General features: G+C 41.3%; 1 protein-coding gene across 11 annotated transcripts in view; it reads left to right on the top strand.

The window, feature by feature from the left end:
- Positions 1–18,882, top strand: part of jakmip1 (janus kinase and microtubule interacting protein 1) — a 54,716-nt gene that overhangs the window by 13,873 nt on the left and 21,961 nt on the right. For 9 of the 11 annotated variants that reach the window (XR_014608716.1, XR_014608717.1, XM_084132855.1 and 6 more), the window contains 8 exons: positions 2,126–2,620; positions 7,120–7,299; positions 7,401–7,514; positions 12,574–12,720; positions 12,826–12,975; positions 14,770–14,829; positions 15,789–15,908; positions 18,720–18,845. Coding sequence is in view for 8 of the 11 variants with exons in the window: in XM_084132855.1 (XP_083988981.1) it covers positions 2,126–2,620; positions 7,120–7,299; positions 7,401–7,514; positions 12,574–12,720; positions 12,826–12,975; positions 14,770–14,829; positions 15,789–15,908; positions 18,720–18,845 (1,392 nt within the window). In the remaining 3 variants the exon portion in view is untranslated. Of the gene's footprint in view, positions 1–2,125; positions 2,621–7,119; positions 7,300–7,400; positions 7,515–12,573; positions 12,721–12,825; positions 12,976–14,769; positions 14,830–15,449; positions 15,634–15,788; positions 15,909–18,719; positions 18,846–18,882 lie in introns of those variants that run through there. The other 2 variants (XR_014608718.1, XM_084132851.1) reach the window with 2 other exon arrangements.

Genomic DNA, 18,882 nt, shown 5'->3' with positions numbered 1-18,882 from the left:
TAATGATGTAGAAATAGCGTAATGATGTAGAAATAGCGTTATGATGTAGAAATAACGTAATGACGTAGAAATAACGTAATGATGTAGAAATAACGTAATGATGTAGAAATAATGTAATGACGTAGAAATAACGTAATGATGTAGAAATAACGTAATGATGTAGAAATAACGTAATGACGTAGAAATAGCGTAATGATGTAGAAATAACGTAATGATGTAGAAATAACGTAATGACGTAGAAATAGCGTAATGATGTAGAAATAACGTAATGATGTAGAAATAACGTAATGATGTAGAAATAGCGTAATGATGTAGAAATAGCGTAATGATGTAGAAATAACATGATGTAGAAATAGCGTAATGATGTAGAAATAACGTAATGACGTAGAAATAGCGTAATGATGTAGAAATAACGTAATGATGTAGAAATAACGTAATGACGTAGAAATAGCGTAATGATGTAGAAATAACGTAATGATGTAGAAATAACGTAATGACGTAGAAATAGCGTAATGATGTAGAAATAACGTAATGACGTAGAAATAGCGTAATGATGTAGAAATAACGTAATGATGTAGAAATAGCGTAATGATGTAGAAATAGCGTAATGATGTAGAAATAACGCAATGATGTAGAAATAGCGTAATGACGTAGAAATAGCGTAATGACGTAGAAATAGCGTAATGATGTAGAAATAATGTAATGATGTAGAAATAACGTAATGACGTAGAAATAGCGTAATGATGTAGAAATAACGTAATGATGTATTCACTAGTGCATTTCTAATAATAAAAACTTTACATTTGACAGTTAGACTGAAACACTATTCCTAAAATACAGCTTTGAAAACTTGAATCAGATTGTAAACCATATATGAATGTGGTTTAAATCAGATTTGCATGCATTCTTTGTGCTACAAACAACTAAAAAGATTCAGATATTAAAATAATAATTAGGTAGTTGTCTGCTTCAGTTCTGTTTGCCTGTTTATGATGAATCATAAATCCAGCATGTGCCAGAGGAAGCTCCACACCCTGATCGCTGTCGCAACGCCAGGACAAATGTGGCAGTTTATGGAATTAGAGGGATTTATTTTACATAATCAAATGATGCAAACATGTCTCTGGAACTGGCCAAATCAGTCTCAGAAACAATGGCTTTACACAGTTTGGTTCGTTTCATTCCTTCCAGCTCATCATCCCTCTCTCTAAACCATTATAAAACCGTGAAGGTTATAAAATATTGAGTATGAAGACGTCTCTGGAAACAAAGGCTGGAGAATATGTGCCAAATACTGAAAAAGTTTCAATGTAATGCAAGTCTAAGGAAATAAAATCTGTGTTATAAAGCCAACGTAAGACTAAAACACTGAGACACATGCAGCCTGAAAACAGCACGCCTCACGTTTGACCTCGGATGAGATAGATAGCTCAGGTTTGTCTTTAGCTAAGTACATGTTTAGTTATACATGAGGTTATACAACTTATGAAAACACTGAAGGTTATGTCATGTGACTTGAGTGTTTTATATATGCCTTGACGTGTGCGGTTTGAACAGATGTTTGTGTATGTACTGGGTGTCTGTTAGTTAGTTAACAGACTGTCAGTGTGAAACTAGGAGATGTTTAGCAGATTAGCAGTCCACTACAGGTAAACCCCTAACCAGTGCAAAATAAATAAATAAATAATAAAACATACCAAGTTAGAACAAGATGAGGGTATGGGAGAACTATGGACATTTTTATAGAGAATATACCTTTTTGTTTTTTTCTAATAATGCCTTACTCTAGACAAGACGAGTTTGTACAACACACTTCTCACACAATGGTTTAAAGAGAGTTAATTTAAAGAGAAATCATTTAAGAACATAAAATGGATTAGGAAAAGAAAAACTTGAAAATAAACAAGAAAATAAAAAATGGATTAAAATGAATAAGAGACATTTGCATGTTTAAAACTATAATTGTTTAACTCACAGCTTGGTATCTGACATACAAATGGAAATCGGCCCCATAAATCTCTATAAAATGCTTTTAAAAATCCTTATCACAGACTTGAAGAAGTGATGGAGATTCCCTTGTGAGAAGCGTGATATGAAAAGCTGATGTGGACCTGTTGTTGTGTAGGTGTGTAAGTTACGGGAGCGCCTGCAGGAGTTACGGGCCCAGCGGGAGACGGAGCAGCACAAGCACTCGGTCGCTCTCACCGACCTGCGCGTGAAGCTCCACGAGGAGAAGCAGCGCGAGGTGGCGTCGGCGCGCGAGAGCCTGGCCCGGCAGCACGAGGCGGAGCTGGCCCGGGGGGCCCGGCTCCGAGACACCGAGCTGGCCCGGCTGCAGGCGCTGGTGTGTGTGTTACGGGACGGGGCCAGCAGCGAGCTGCGCAGCGCCCTGAAGGAGGAGGCGCGCGAGGAGGTGCGCAGGAGCTACGAGGCGGAGAAGCTCAGACTCGCGCAGGAGCTGCAGGAGGCGAAGACCTCGCGGAGGCAGGCGGAGGAGGCGCTCGCTAACGCCCTGCAGGCGGACCGGGCCCGAGCAGCCGATCTCAGAGTCGCCCATCAGGCCCATCACGAGGAGATCCAGAGGATCAAACGCGAGAGCGAGAGGGAGATACGGAGACTGGTAAGATGCAGGAATGAAGTTAGTTCACGCTCATACTCTATTCGAAAACTGCAGACACGAATGTCGAACGTGAGCTTATAAAACAGTCATAACCGAGTAGGCTTTTTTAGATATTCCCTTTCATGCAGAGTGTAATAGAGCTTTTTGTGAATGTAAAATGTCTGCAAAGTTTTCAAAAAAAGATCAAAGTGAATCATAAATAAAGTTATTGTTTCCCCAATCACAACAGACTGGGTCATCTGACCAATCAGCAGAGTAGACCAATCACAACAGACTGAGCCATCTGACCAATCAGAGCAGAGTAGACAAATCACAACAGACTAGTGTTGTCACGATACCAAAATTATTGTTTCGATACCGATACCAAGTCAAGTATTGCGATTTCGATACTTTTTCGATACTTTTCCTGAAAAGGGAGAAACACTTTCAAATATCATTGCTGTGCTTTATTTTAAAACCGGGACAACATTCTAATCATATAACACACTAATAAATGAACATATGAACAGCAGATATATTAAACATTTGAACAAAATATGAAATATCAAAATATAAAAAATAAATTAGAGCAATGACATTCAAGGTAAAAAAATATATAAATTTAGCAGCATTATCTCATTTATCATAAGAAACGTAAGAGCTTTATCTTGATTCTGAACTTTGAATAAAAATATGAACAGCGATTATATTAAACAATGTTTAATATTGGTAACATATGATAAAGCCACATTGGTGATATATTTGACGTGGGGAGAGAGTTGTGGAAGGCCCATACTTCATGTTAAACATAAATATATAGCAGCAAAGACAACGTCGGCAGTGTTGACGGCAAAATAGGCTACAGAATAATTCGTTCTGTATTCAGAGGTGCAATATTTGAAAATCAATAATATTTTTTTAAATTACATTTATTGTATTTATGTCAAAACTTTCAAACATCAAAATGTCATTTATTAATATGTATTCGTGTCAAAATGACATAGAAACATCTTTTCCTATTCTATTTTGCCTGGAAACGCTTCCAACACGCTTCTATTTCTAGCATGGACGCGTTTTCCGCACGTCTCTCGAGCTGCGCCCAGACGCGCGTGTCACGCAGGCAGTTAACATGGGAGCCGAAATAAAAACGGACACGACACGCAGCCAGTGTGTCGCCGGCCATCTGGAACGCGGTCATTCTTAGAAGTATCGATACTAATAAATTAAGGACTCGTGACGTTTTTAATTTCCGATTTACTTTTGAAGTATGGGTGCACCGTGCAACAGAGCAAGGTAGGCAACGTACTTCCATATGTCACTCCTCGCGTCATCTTTTTCTACGAGTCGTGGACCACTTGTGCTCGCACATGCAGCCATCTCGCTGTAGTGTTTTGTCACATGACACTGACAGCAACAGGTTCTTTGCTGCGTGCGTCAGGAAAAAAATACAGACGTTCATAGGGAGGCGTTTTTTTTTTTTTTTTTTTTAAGTATCGATACTGATAAATTTAGGTATCGTGACGTTTTTAATTTCCGAGTATCGCGATACTTTTGAAGTATCGGTACACCGTGCAACACTACAACAGACTGAGCCATCTGACCAATCAGCAGAGTAGACCAATCACAACAGACTGGGTCATCTGACCAATCAGAGCAGAGTAGACAAATCACAACAGACTGAGCCATCTGATCAATCAGCAGAGTAGACCAATCACAACAGACTGGACCATCTGACCAATCAGCAGAGTAGACCAATCACAACAGACTGGACCATCTGACCAATCAGCAGAGTAGACCAATCACAACAGACTGAGCCATCTGACCAATCAGCAGAGTAGACCAATCACAACAGACTGAGCCATCTGACCAATCAGCAGAGTAGACCAATCACAACAGACTGGGTCATCTGATCAATCAGAGCAGAGTAGACCAATCACAACAGACTGGACCATCTGACCAATCAGAGCAGAGTAGACCAATCACAACAGACTGGGCCATCTGACCAATCAGAGCACAGTAGACCAATCACAACAGACTGGACCATCTGACCAATCAGAGCAGTAACTTGTGAATTTGCAAAAATGTCAGTGTTTAACTGTTATACATTTACACCCCTTTTTATTATATAAAAAAAGAGAAATTCTTTGCAATTTCAAGTTTTACAAGAACTATGGCAAACCACTGTGATGCAAGAAAAACGACATATTCTTTTTCTAACAAAACAACATAAACAACTCAAATGTTTTTAAACAAAATATAATAATTGTACATTAACATGCTTTCACTCTGAGGTGTGAAGCTGATCAGCAGTGCTAGTGTGCAGTGCTCATCACTAGGGGGCAGCAGAGGGACGTGTGGCCTTCTCTTTAAACACTGTCTCACATTTAGACTATTGGCCTTTGACCTTTTGCTCTACACAACCTTGGCCTGTTGTTAATTAGATGTAGTTTATTTGTTATGTCAGTTAATTAGATTTTTCTATTTATAGTGTCTTTTTCAAATTTACCAACAGAATTCAGTCCTGAAAGTGTGTGAGAGATTCAGGAAAGAGGCTAAATATAGTATTTTTTGAGACAAATCTAACTCATAGATGTAAAAAAAAGGAATTAATAAATGAGCATAATTTCATGTGTAATGCCACACTTACAACTCACCTGAAAGTGAAAGGTGTAACAATTTAGTTTAAATGGTCATAACTTTTAAAAAATAATTTTGAAAATAAATGATGATATAATAATAATAAATGAAACAAAATAAATTATGTGTATTTTGATGATCGTAATCCATATGCAAAGTTTTAGTTTTCCACACTAAAAACAATGGATTTTTAGAAGATTTAATGCACGTTTCCGGGTCAAGCCTTGCCTGAATCAGGGTCAAAGGTCAGACGAGACACACCACACTGAACAGTGGAAGATGGCTGTTTCCCTTCTGCCATTTGACCAGACAAACAGTCTCGTCCAACCTCTCACCTTCAGTTAACACTGATCTACATATTAAGCTTGAATAGAAGAAAACATTCAAAAACACCATCAAATGAGTCACCTTTTAAACAGCTGAACTTTAAGCCTTGTTAAAGTATACAATCTTATATCTCATTTTTTATACCTATCATTATATGTCTCAAGCAGTGCTTCTCGTGAACAGTAACGGACAGCAAATCGACGTTTTTAGTTTTTTGCACCAATTTGATTTTAGCAACCTTATAAAAAGGCCTTGGACAGACATCAGAGAGATGAAAAGAGAGATGTAGATCTGGTGGCCATTAATAAAGTTGTGTTATAAATGTGTTATTGGTATGCACCATGTATTGGCCAAACCAAAAGCTTATCTTTGAATATACAGTAATATTTAACAGATACTGTGATTTTAAAAAATATATATTTCTGAAAGAGCCTCTTCTGCTCATCAAGGCTGCATTTGATCAAAGATACAGTAAAACAGTGGAATATTATTCCTAATGTAAATCATCTGTTCTCTATGTGAATATATAGTAAAGTGTAATTTATTCCTGTGATCAAAGCTGATGTTCAGCATCATTACTCCAGTCTTCAGTGTCACATGATCCTTCAGAAATCACTCTAATATGAGGATTTGATGATCAAGAAACATTTATGATTATTATCAGTGTTGAAAACAGTTCATATTTCTGTGACACATTTTACTCTCCAGGATTCTCTGATGAACAGAAAGTTGAAAAGAGCTGCATTTATTTGAAATAGAAATATTTTGTAACATTACAAATTACTGTCACTTTTGATCAATTTAATGTGTCCTTGCTGAATAGAAGTAGTAAATTATTTATTTATTTAAATCTTACTGACACCAAACTTTTGAACAATAGTGTATGGCCAAAGTTTCTAAATCAGTGCATCACTAGTAATGACCTCAAAGCTGTTTAATTTCTGCCTGAGATCCTAACACCAGTAGTTGTGCTGTTAGACCCGCCGGAAGGGCCGTTTGTGAACTGGAGCAGAGGATCTTGTCAGAGAGTTAACTCTGAATCTTCTGTCCATACACACACTCTGCTGCTCTCACACCCCGATTCAAACTGGTTCCTGCAAGTCTCAGAGCTTCTTTGTCCTCAGACTTGAATGCAGCATTACGTGCTTTCAGGAGCGTTTGTGCCTCTGGTGAACCAGGGTTTGTGGTTGGCGCGTATGATGGTTTTCTTAACAACAGTCACATCCTCCACACACTCAGAAACGGGCCTGTCTGACCACACACCAATACTAATGCAACTGAATGAGGCTTGCTAGTGCTTTCATCAGCAAACTCCTGCTGTATTCAGAAGCTTTTTTCCCTTTTGACAAAACATTTTTTTATACATGAGAAATGTTTTTTTACCCAAAGCAAAACATTTCTTAATATTTCCATTTCAGTCAGTTACTAACTGGCATGTTGGACCAGTTTTATACTGTGCCTTGGCTGTTTTTATTTTGTAGTGAAGTGTGTGTGTGTGTGTGTGTGTGTGTGTGTGTGTGTGTGTGTGTGTGTGTGTGTGTGTGTGTGTGTGTGAGATGGAGGAGCTGAAGAGCAGGGACCGCGTGGTGCAGTCGCTGGAGCGAGAGCTGGGAGTGCAGGCGGGGCAGACTCAGCGGCTGCTGCTGCAGAGAGTGGAAGCAGAGCGGCATCATGGGAGTCCGAAGAGAGAGCTGGTGCCCTCCCTCGGGGAAAACACGGACTCCGCCATCAGCCAGGTGTGTTCTGGGATCAGAAACGGGAACATGAACATGAGTAACGTGTCAGAGACCTTTTCCTACACACCATCACACAATAAAGCATGTTCCTCCGTTCACAGGAAGTGGAAGAGAGAGACGTCCGCCGGTTCCAGCTGAAGATCGCGGAGCTGCAGGCCGTCATCAGGAAGCTGGAGGACAGGAACACACTGCTGTCAGACGAGAGGAACGAACTGGTACACTCACACACACACACACACACACACACACACACACACACACACACACACACACTCACGCACACTCACACTCACGCACACTCACACTCACACTCACACACACACTCACGCACACTCACACTCACGCACACTCACACTCACACTCACGCACACTCACACACACTCTCACACACACACACACACACACACACACACACACACACACACACACACACACACACACTCACGCACACTCACACACACACACACACACACACACACACACTCACACTCGCGCACACTCACACTCACACACACACACACTCACACTCACGCACACTCACACTCACACTCACGCACACTCACACTCACACTCACACTCACACACACGCACACTCACGCACACTCACACTCACGCACACTCACACTCACACTCACTCACACACACACACACACTCACACTCACGCACACTCACACTCACTCACACTCACACTCACACACACACACACACACACACACACACACACACACACACACACACTCACACACACACACACTCACACACACACAACAAGCTTGAGCTAAAACCTTGTGCAAATGTTTAACAGTTTATCTAATAAGATAGCTTGTTTCCAACACTGAATAAAAAATCTAAAAGGTAATTTCGACTTTTCCACAATTCAGATTTTTTTCAGAATTAATAACTTGCAATTGTGAACAAAAAAAAAATGCAATTGTGAGATAAACATATTTTCAGTCACTGCCACTCACACCGTCTTCTTCACTGACTGCCTCTGCCGGTCCCATGGCCTGCCCAGCGACACACACCGGCGAGGCGGAGGATTGCAGCGGTTCCTACATCAGTGTTCGCTCTACTTTGAGATGCAACCTCAATCATTCATCACTGATCGCTCAAAATGAGCTTTCATGATCTCCTTGCTCTGTGGACAAGAGCTGGAGTGGGCACAGTCAGTCTGGAACGACAGGGGTCCAGCTACCAGCTCGTTTGTGTCATTCGTCATTTCTCCCCACGGTTCATGGTGCTGGAAGGTTCAACCGTGGATATCATCAGCCCATGGATGTCTCAACACACTCCGGAGAGATCCTTCAGTGATTCCTGTTTTCAAGACTGCCCGTTTCACATCTCCAGGCGATCACCTTGCTGCTCCACACAGGTCCACCCGCTGCCCATCCCGAGGCCGTGGAGGTGTAGATAACAGCAGTTCATCAGACCATCTACACCAGGGTGACCACCATCAAACAAACCAAATGTGGGACGATTATAAGTTTGTGTGGGACAATGTGGGACATGTTACCAACACTAAAACATAACCTGAAACTGTTATATAATGTTTATCTAACTTAATAAAAACATTTGTATTCTGCCTTTCAGCTGATAAAATACTTTGTTCTTTAGTCCCTTCCAGAAAACATCATCACTTCACAGTGTAACATAACATGTCTTTATTTTAAATGTCATTTAAATTCAACATCACTGAGCCCAAAGGCATCATGCAGATCACTATTATAACTATAAGTCCAACTAAAAGCCAACAAAATAAATAATGAACAAAAAAATATATAAAACATGAAATTAGTTCATTGACAGTCTTATATATTAAGAATATATTAAACCAAAAACTTTCATATTTGTAGAAAGGATGTGGATTAAAACAACCACAAGTTGATCAATTCTGTTAAATTAAAAATTTTATGTACCGAATTATCCATTTGTTTTCTGACATGGAACGAATCTCCACATTTTGATTGACAGCTGTCACAACACACTAGTGACCGTGTTTACTCCTTTCTTTTCAACCATTGGATAGGATTTAGAAAACGGCTGTTGTATTTGTACTTCTGACGAAGCGCTGGTAAATATAGAGAAAAACTACGCCTCAAAAATAATAAATAAAATGCTTTCTTAAAACGGTAAAAAATGTTTTCTTAATATGATCATTAAAAACCAACAGACTGATGAAAATGTGGGACTTTTTCTCAATATGCGACGTGCGGGACAAGGGGTGAAAATGCCAACCTCATTCGAATACGTGAGGGTGATGAATGGAAGACTTCGTAACACCCTCAGGCCCATACAAATATCTGGTGATGCCGTATGGACTGTCCAGTTCACCCTCAGTATTTGAGGGATACAGGAATGAGGTATTCCGGGAGTTCCTCCAGTTCACCATCATCTACGTCGACGATATTCCCATCTACTCGTCTACATCGCCAACACGTCACGCAGGTCCTACAAAAGCTGAGAGAGCACCAACTTTATCTCAAGCTTGAAAAGTGTGAGATCCACAAATCTTCCATCCACTTACTGGGGTATGTCATTGACCATAATGGTATCCAGATGGACCAGAAGAAGGTGGAGACCATCCTTGTCTGGCCCTTAATGTCTTCATTTAAACAGTTACAATACTTCCTTGGATTTGCTAACTTTTACTGACATTTCATCAACAATTACAGCCTCATCACTTCTCCACTCACATCTCTACTCAAAGATTGGCCCAAGTCTCTGTCCTGGAACCCGCCAGCCACACAAGCCTTCCTCACAGCTCCTATCCTGGTCCATCCCGCCCTGATCTTCCATTCATAGTTGAAGTAGACGCTTCCACTACTGGGGTAGGAGCTGTGCTCTCCCAGCGGTAGGGTGACCCTCCACGACTCCATCCATGTGCCTTCCTTTACAAAAAGCTGTCGCCAGCGAAGCGTAACTATGATATTCATAACCGAGAACTTTTGGTGATCAAGTTAGCTCTCGAAGAGTAGAGACACTTGCTGGAGGGAGCCAATCATTAGTTTAAAGTCATCACAGATCATCGAAACCTTGAATACCTTCGCGATGACAAGAGACTTAACCCTCGACAGGCCCGATGGGCCCTTTTCTTCACCAGATTCAATTTCATTGTGACTTACCCTCCGCGTCAACCGTAGAGCTGATGCTCTTTCCCGGTTACACTATCCTGAAGCTGATCCATCTCCTCCAGAATCCATCCTCCCTCCAGCCATGATCGTACGTCCCATCATATTGGCCCTCGATGACCAAATCGCCCAAGCCACTCATTCTGAAACTGCTCTGCCGGGAGGTCATGAGGAACGAATATATGTTCCTTCTTCCCTTCATCCGTTCCTCATGGACTCAGCACACACCTCTCTGGGCTCTAGACACCCATGCAGCCAGAGAACCCTCTCGCTTCTTTAAAATCATTACTGGTGGCCCACCTTGACCTAGGACATCTCCCAATAGTTGAAGGGCTGCTCAGTCTGTTCCATAACCAACACACCACGAAGGCTCCCGGAGGGAAAGCTGCTCCCACTACCTATACCTCAGAGACCCTGGTCCCATGTGGAAATCGAGTTTATGACGGATCTACCCTCTTCTAACTCCAACACCTGTGTATTCGTAGTAGTTGACCGCTTCCCCAAAGCTTGCAAACTGATACCCCTGAAGGGCCTGCCCACAGCACTGGAGGCCGCTGAACTGCTTTTCCAGCATGTATTCCGTCATTTTGGACTCCCGGAGGACATGGTATCAGATAGACACCCCCAATTAATTTACAGAGTCTGGCAAGCCGTCTTCAGGTTATTGGGGGTCTTCTTGAGCCTTTTGTCAGGATACCACCCGCAAACAAGAGGCCAGACTGAGCGTAAGATCCAGGAGATCAGGAGATACCTGAAGTCCTACTGCCACCAACTATAAGACAGCTGGAGCCGTTTCCTCCCCTGGAACAAGTATGCCCAAAACTCCCTGAGACCACGAGTACTCTCACAGGATCTTCCACATCACCAGCCACTCAACACACACTGCATCACTCAGTTCACAGTCACCGGAAGACTGACTCTCTGCACCTGCATCTAATCACCAGCACTCCCTTTAACTAGCAGTCTCCATCCACACTTCAGTTGTCTGGTCTCGTCGTTACCAACCAACGTTCACAGACTCCCTACCTGTTCGTCTCACCTGAGATATCAACCTGTCTTCTTCGTTTGCTGTCCTCTTGTGCTAAACCTCCTGCAACCTCCTACCATGGTCCTGTTCCATATCCACTAATGTCATCCGCCACATCTGCAAGACAAAGAACCCAAGAACTCTATTACCTGCAAGCTAAGTTTCACCAAATCATCAGACTGCTTGATACTCACGCATTCATCTCTCCTGCTGCTTCTTCGATACCTGCAAATAAAATATATCTGTTTGCTACTTACCTGTCTTGTCTCCATCTGTTGCGTGACAGAGGAAGCAAAATAACTGAACATAAACTTTTACAGCCATGTTATCTTTGCAAGCACAGACTGTTATTTAGTTTAATCAGTCTTTCTTTTTATTATAGAATTAGCATCAAACAAACAATACATGATTATTCCTCCTCACATAAATTTTGCATCTGAAAGGAAAACTCCTATAGATGCATATGCAATAAGGTCAGCTGCAAAAATAACCCTGTCCACGCCTTTTCAGCGCTGATTTTCCACTGTGTGTCTTTAGTAAATCCTGACAGTAGTTTTTAACCGCAGAAGAGGGTTTGCGCTGGAGCAAGTTGTTTGTAAATCTTGCCCTTTTAGTTTGACATCAGCAACAAAAGATATGCAAAGCATTTTTGATCCGCTGATAAAAATGAATGATTATACACTTCTTTGTATTTTAGTTTTTGCATTTAGCATTTCCCCCCCTGCTGACCTGTCAATCACTACACTGAAAAAAATGGCATAGGAATTACTTTGGAACAATTTTCCCTCAGAAATTGCTAGTAAATTTCACAAATAATTACAAAGAAATGACAATTAACACATTGAATTAAACGTGACATTTTGAATGAAAATGATTGAAATAAAACATCTTGTAAAATATACTCCAATAATCATTTTATTTACAACCTTTACAATTTTTTTACAGTGTAGAACCAATGTTCTTAAATTAGTTTTATTTACTCTCAAAACACTTTTTACTGTTGTTAATATCTGTTTGAAAAGTCTTCGGATAGGCTCCTAGTGATGATGGGAATCACAGTAAGCCGTGTGTTCTGTTAGGCCTGTCTGTAGATCCGCCTCTCTCTCTCTGTCGCACAGCTGAAACGAGTGCGGGAAACCGACGGAGAGATGAAGCCTCTCATGGAGAGGAATAAACGCTTGAATAAGAAGAATGAAGAGCTGCAGCAGACTCTCCAGCGCATGGAGGACAAGCTGAAGGCGCTCAGCAGAGAGAACGCAGAACAGGTGTGTTGAGAAAAGCGGCATTCAGAATAATATTCGTTCATCGTTTAGCCCGTACTGTACTGTACTGATCTTGTGGAGTAAATCCCTCTCCCTGTGTTTCCACAGAAGGAGAAATCTCATCAGAACCCGCAGCCGGGCGTCCTGAAGAGACACACCTCTCTGACGGACCTCAGTCAAACCCACGAGCAGCAGGAGCTCGAGTATCTGCGCCTGCAAATCAGCGAGCAGCGCGGCGCCATAGACGAGCTCACGCAGGTGCGTCTCAGTGCGCGCATGTTGAGCTCACCCCATGCTTGAGTAGTTCACCGAGAGCAGTGGAGTGAACACGAACCTGATTCACAACATATTTACCTTCCATATTCATGCATTTGTGTGTGAACCTGGGAAATAATTTAGATTTTATCCCTCATGATTTGATTTGCTAATGGAAAGTGAGGCTATGATGCTATTGGTTAATAAAGATAGTAGAAATGGTTAAGCAAATGAACATTTCCATAATAAGCACTCAGTAAAGTCTGGAATACACTGCACGGGATTTACAGTCAGGACAAGTGGACGCTAGTTACTGCAGATTTGAGTTGGCAGATTTCACAGAAAATCGCGTAGTTTATGATGCTCACAGATTATTATTATTTTTTTTAGCTTGTTTGTTGTTTTAAGCTGATTTTGTTTCGAACACATATTGTTTTGATTTGTCACACGACTTCGAGCAACAAAGCATGTGTTTCTGCGTGAGTGTGTTCTGTTGGAAAGTCTGGTAGTGTGTGCTGTGATCCTCAGTCGTTTAGTGTTTGATGCCCAGGTTTTCCTCTGGAACTAGTTACAAACTGCGAGTGTATGATGCCTAGTGTTTTAAGAGTCGTGTAGTGTGTGTAGTGTGTATTTCCACATTCAGATTCTGTGTCCTGGCCTGGTTTTCAGCTTTATAATGCGTGTCTGTGTTTGTGCTCATTCCCTAATTGGCCTTGCCCTGTAATTACTTGTGTTTGGTAATCAGCGCTGTGTCTGTTAATTAGTTTGTTTTCTTCATTAAGACAAAGCCTAATTAGAAATGAATTACAGCCTCATCTTCTCTTCCCCTCCCTCATGACTTCTGTTTACACACATGCTGATATTACAGTATTCCCAACGACAGAGCGGTGTCGGGGAAACACAATCTTCAAGAGTTTGGGGTCAGAACGTGACAGTACGACTTTTAAATAAATGCAGTCTTGGTGAGCATAAAACTACATTTATACTAGTAAGTTTCATTCCACACTAGCGTTTCCAAACCTTTTCCATATGTTTCTCGTCCACACTGAAACATCGGAAGACGCTTAAATCATCTTACTGCACGCGTGTAGAAGGTAATCAAAGCCCGCTGGGATGATATAATAAAGCGAACAGCACATGCCAGTATAAACATAGATATCTGTCCGCACATCACATGACTAAACGTGCCTCATTGATTTCAAACACCACAGTGCTCACTACAACACCACAACACGCTTTCACATTCGTCCACGGCGGCGTTTTCACAGTCTGTGTCGACGGAGAAACAGAGGACAAGATGTGGTTTCCAGATGATGTATCCAGATTAATACAGAGACAGCCTAAGGGCCGTTTACACGAATAAAAACAGAAACGGCGTTTTGGGGAACTGAAAACACAAACTTTTGAAAACGGGCTTCAAAGTATACCGTTATTGTCTGTGTAAACTGCAAAAACGTGAGTATGTGAAAACGGTGACGTCATGCGTGTGACGTGTTCAGTCTATCGGTGTGTATAGTGTTTCTTTATGAAGTGAGATCGCCATCTACTGGCCGGGCAGCAGAATACAGCGAGAACAGCCGCTGATCCGTGCGAACGCCGGAAGCTTTTTCAGTTTTAGCACATCGCTGTCGTGTGAACGTACCCTGAGAGACGTCTCCAAACACAGCAAATCTTACCGACCCCAAACTTTTGAAATGTGACACTCATTCTGATCCAATGTGAAATGAAACTAGCGCTGAGCGACGACTCTGAGATGTGTGTGTGTGTGTTTAATGTGATGTCTGGATGTGCTTTCAGGAACGGGACAGGCTGATAATCAACAAGAAGAACCGGAGGAAAAACATCAAGTTGCCCAAGGTGAGCTCATCCTCAGAAACTGCTCTTCATCCACATGTGGAAGTTTCGCTCGGGTGACTTCTCCTCTCTGTACGGACTCTGTCTCTAAGCAACGCTCTCCTCTGACGAGCACCGCACAGTAATTGGCCTCTCGAGACCTTCGCTTTCTCTTTTCTTTCTCAGGCATTCTCCAGATTTCTCTTCTTGTCTAAAGGGTCACAACAGTCAAAAACAACTAAACCAAACAACTAAAAACCACATTAAAAAGTCTCAACTAAAAAGTCTATGTATGCAGATGTCACTATCCCTGAGTCTGTGTGTGTGTGTTTGGATTTACGTACTATAATTTGGGTACAAAATTGTGTCCTGAGAATGACAAAACCTTGAAGAGAAGAAGAGAAATCTTGGGAGCGTTTGAGGATGTCCTGAATATATGAGATGAATAGCGAGGTAAGTTTGCGTGCGGACCTGATGTTGTGATGGTGACCAGGTTTAGTTGTTGGTTCTCCAGAAGTGTTGCTAAGGAGGTGGAGTCAGCAGACGTGACTATAAACTCATCCGACACTGGCGTAACACACACACACATCTGCGACTGTGCTTGAGAACGCTGAGGAAACACACACATCTGAGAACGCTGGGGAAACACACACACATCTGCTGGGGAAGATGATGCTGGGGCGAGTGTATTTCGGGGGGTGTGCTTAGACCCGTTCAGTATGAGCGAGTACTTTCTGCTGGTGCTGTATCTCTCCATGTTCCTGTGTCTGTGTGCGCTGGTGTGTCTGTACTTCTCCGGCTGTCAGGAGATGACCTACAAACACGATGGTAAGAGACACATCTGAGGGACCTCTGATTTCATGAGTAACATGGGAAATCCTTGAAAAAAAGGTTCAGAAACGGGTCATCCCACGTCTCGTTTGCTTCATATTGTGTTAGAGTTATTGAGTGATTTATGAAGACATGTATATTCTGTCTTTCAGAGGCATGTTGTGGAGACATATTTTGGATTTGATGAAGAATCTGTCGACTCTGAGACGTCGTCTCTGACATCATATAACACAGATCACACCCCCGCTACACCCGAGGAGGACCTCGAGGACGTATGTCATGATTTACTTCACTAGCTGATGTAACACACTCAAGCATCTCTAATGAGTCTGAGTCTCCTCTGCTCTGCAAAGCTGCGTTTATTTGATCAAAAATACAGTAAAAACAGTGAAATATTATTCTGTTCTCTATGTGAATATACAGTAAAGTGTAATTTATTCCTGTGATCAAAGCTGATGTTCAGCATCATTACTCCAGTCTTCAGTGTCACATGATCCTTCAGAAATCACTCTAATATGAGGATTTGATGCTCAAGAAACATTTATGATTATTATCAGTGTTTAAAACAGTTCATATTTCTGTGGAAACTGTGACACATTTTATTCTCCAGGATTCTTTGATGAACAGAAAGTAAAAAAAACTGAATTTATTTGAAATAGAATCTTTTTTTAACATTATAAATGTCTTTACTGTCACTTTTGATCAATTTAATGCGTTCTTGATGAATAAAAGTGTTAAAGTCTTTCATCTCTTGACCCCAAACTCTTGAACAGTAGTGTACTTATATTCACCTCTCTTAATTCATATTTTATTGTACTATCGATCAATCTTTCGGAGAATTTATTTAATAATTATTTTGTCTCACTTTCAAAATCCCGTTGTTTTTATGCAATCATCACTATTACTATTGTTTATATTCAGTATTAGTGATTTAAACAAGCCCTGCACTTTTGTTCGACAGACAGGAATAATGCAGTACAGAGTAAAATGATAATATTTTGTGTCCTATAGATACAAAATCATAGATCATATGTAAGAAACACTCAGCAGCCCAGAACACGCTGTACACCACATAACACCTGAACATCTGAGCGGATGAACCTGAGCTCTGCGTGTTCATGCAGTGTGTGTTTACCTCAGAGCATGGCTGTGAATCTGGCGTGTTGATTGGTCAGATGTGCTGTTGACTCTGGTTCATTAGTTCTGCAGAGCTGGATAACGAGCAGTGGGTCATTAACTGTATATAACCCTCAACAGTAGTGCGGCTCCTCATTAAAGAAGAGTGCACTCGCTGAATATCTCCAAAATGAGATTTACTGACTGTGATATTGTTGTGTAAACTGTATTATCAGACAGCTCTGTATGTAAGGTTGTAATATATATTATCCAACTTTACTCACAAACATACAGTACACTCACATAAGCAATATATATTATATATCAAATCTCAACTGTTTGATTGTTTGTATCGATACAGAATGTAAACTGTATTATAGTACAGCTCTAATCTTTAAGGCATGAGGTTATGAACATTAATATCATGATTTTCTGAAAAGCTGCTTTGTACAAATAAATTTTACTTGACTTGTATAAAAATAACATTTTGTGTTTAAAGTTAATTTACCATGTGCGAAACTGTAATATGGCATAAAACAATTATGAATAAAGCAGCGTTTCCATCCCACGTGTTCAAGAGAACAACATCGTCACTTCCTGGAGCAAAATATCAATAATAAACTGAAAGTTTCTGCACTCTGGCAGTTTTCCCTCCATCATGAATGAGTGTGTCTCCGAGCGTCAGACGAAACACAGTAAACGCTGTCATGTTCTCTGGCGTTCGGATGCTGGTGTTCGGGAACACACTCGTGTGTGTGAGACGCTTCTGGAGGGAATTAAAGCAAATCATTCTGATCACACACTTCGACTCCGGCGTTTCAGAAACACCAAACCAACATTAGAGATGCTGCGACGCCATTGGTCCACTGGTTATTCCAGTCATCCAATCACAGCCTCTGCTGACGCAAAGTCACGTGAGGTTATGCTGCGCATAGAGCTGGTAAGTCCATCCATGAAACCCCACTGGACCTCTAGGTTGAAAAATCGTCAATGCAAGTGAATGTGAGAAAATAATTATTTTCTGGTCCCGTTTGAATTGTGCCATGAATGTGAACATATGTTGTCTGTGAATTTTTAATATAATTTTTCATGTTATGAGTTTGACAGTATATTGTATGATTCTTTGGCTAGCAGTTGTGGAAAAGACATAACGAGATAGACTACATGTCGCCTATGTGACGTCACCCCATAACACATTTCCCTCCACTTGTCAAATCACGGTGCTAAAGCTGCGATCATCTGTGGAGAGATTAGAGATGCCTGTGTGTTTTGTACCCAAATGTCACCATTCAAACCAAATGGGCTGTTCTCTCTTCAGATTCGTATATCAAACGCGTCGAAAGCAGCGAAGAGTTGTAGTCCACAAAGTGCTCTCACACAAAGTCTAACCGTATCAAACTTCTACCCGCTAAATTGTAGTATTCTTCACACGAAAAATGATATTAAAAATTCACAGACGACATATGTTCACATTCATGGCAAAATTCAAACGGGACCAGAAAATAATTATTTTCTCACATTCACTTGCATTGACGATTTTTCAACCTAGAGGTCCAGTGGGGTTAGCGGAAGGGGCGGGACTTACCAGCTCTATACTGGGATTTATTCCCTTTCCATCATAGTTTATGTGCATGTCTTTGTATCGGATAAATGTTTAAAAAGACATTGTTTTTAATGCACATTTTAAAAATTAATGCTTTTCTTGCTATTTCCATTCAGCAGTTTTTTTTATGCGATATCCCAAAATGCACATAAAAACAGGTGAATGGAAACACAGATTATTACTCGCCCTGCACTGCAAATATAGATATCACAATAATACACAATGTATGGGTCAGACAAACAAAGAAGTAGTGTTTTTGACTTTTAGGAACTACTAAACTAGTTTAATCCTGATTGATAAGAGTGGATGGGTAAATGATGTGATGTGTTGACAGCTGTGATTGACAGCTTGTGTTGTCGGGCAGGTCTTCTGCCGGGAGGAGGCGGAGCTACGGTTCCGTCAGCTGACCCGCGAGTACCAGGCGCTACAGCGAGCGTACGCACTTCTGCAGGAGACGGCCGGCCCGCTGGACCCCGAGAGGCACTACAGAGTGAGCGCGACCCCACACACACACACACACGCATGAT

Source organism: Abramis brama, assembly GCF_963993115.1.
Source record: "Abramis brama genome assembly, chromosome: 13".
Classification (NCBI taxonomy): domain Eukaryota; kingdom Metazoa; phylum Chordata; class Actinopteri; order Cypriniformes; family Leuciscidae; genus Abramis; species Abramis brama.
Note: the sequence above shows the minus strand (reverse complement) of the source record. Positions and strands in the feature narration are given on the sequence as shown.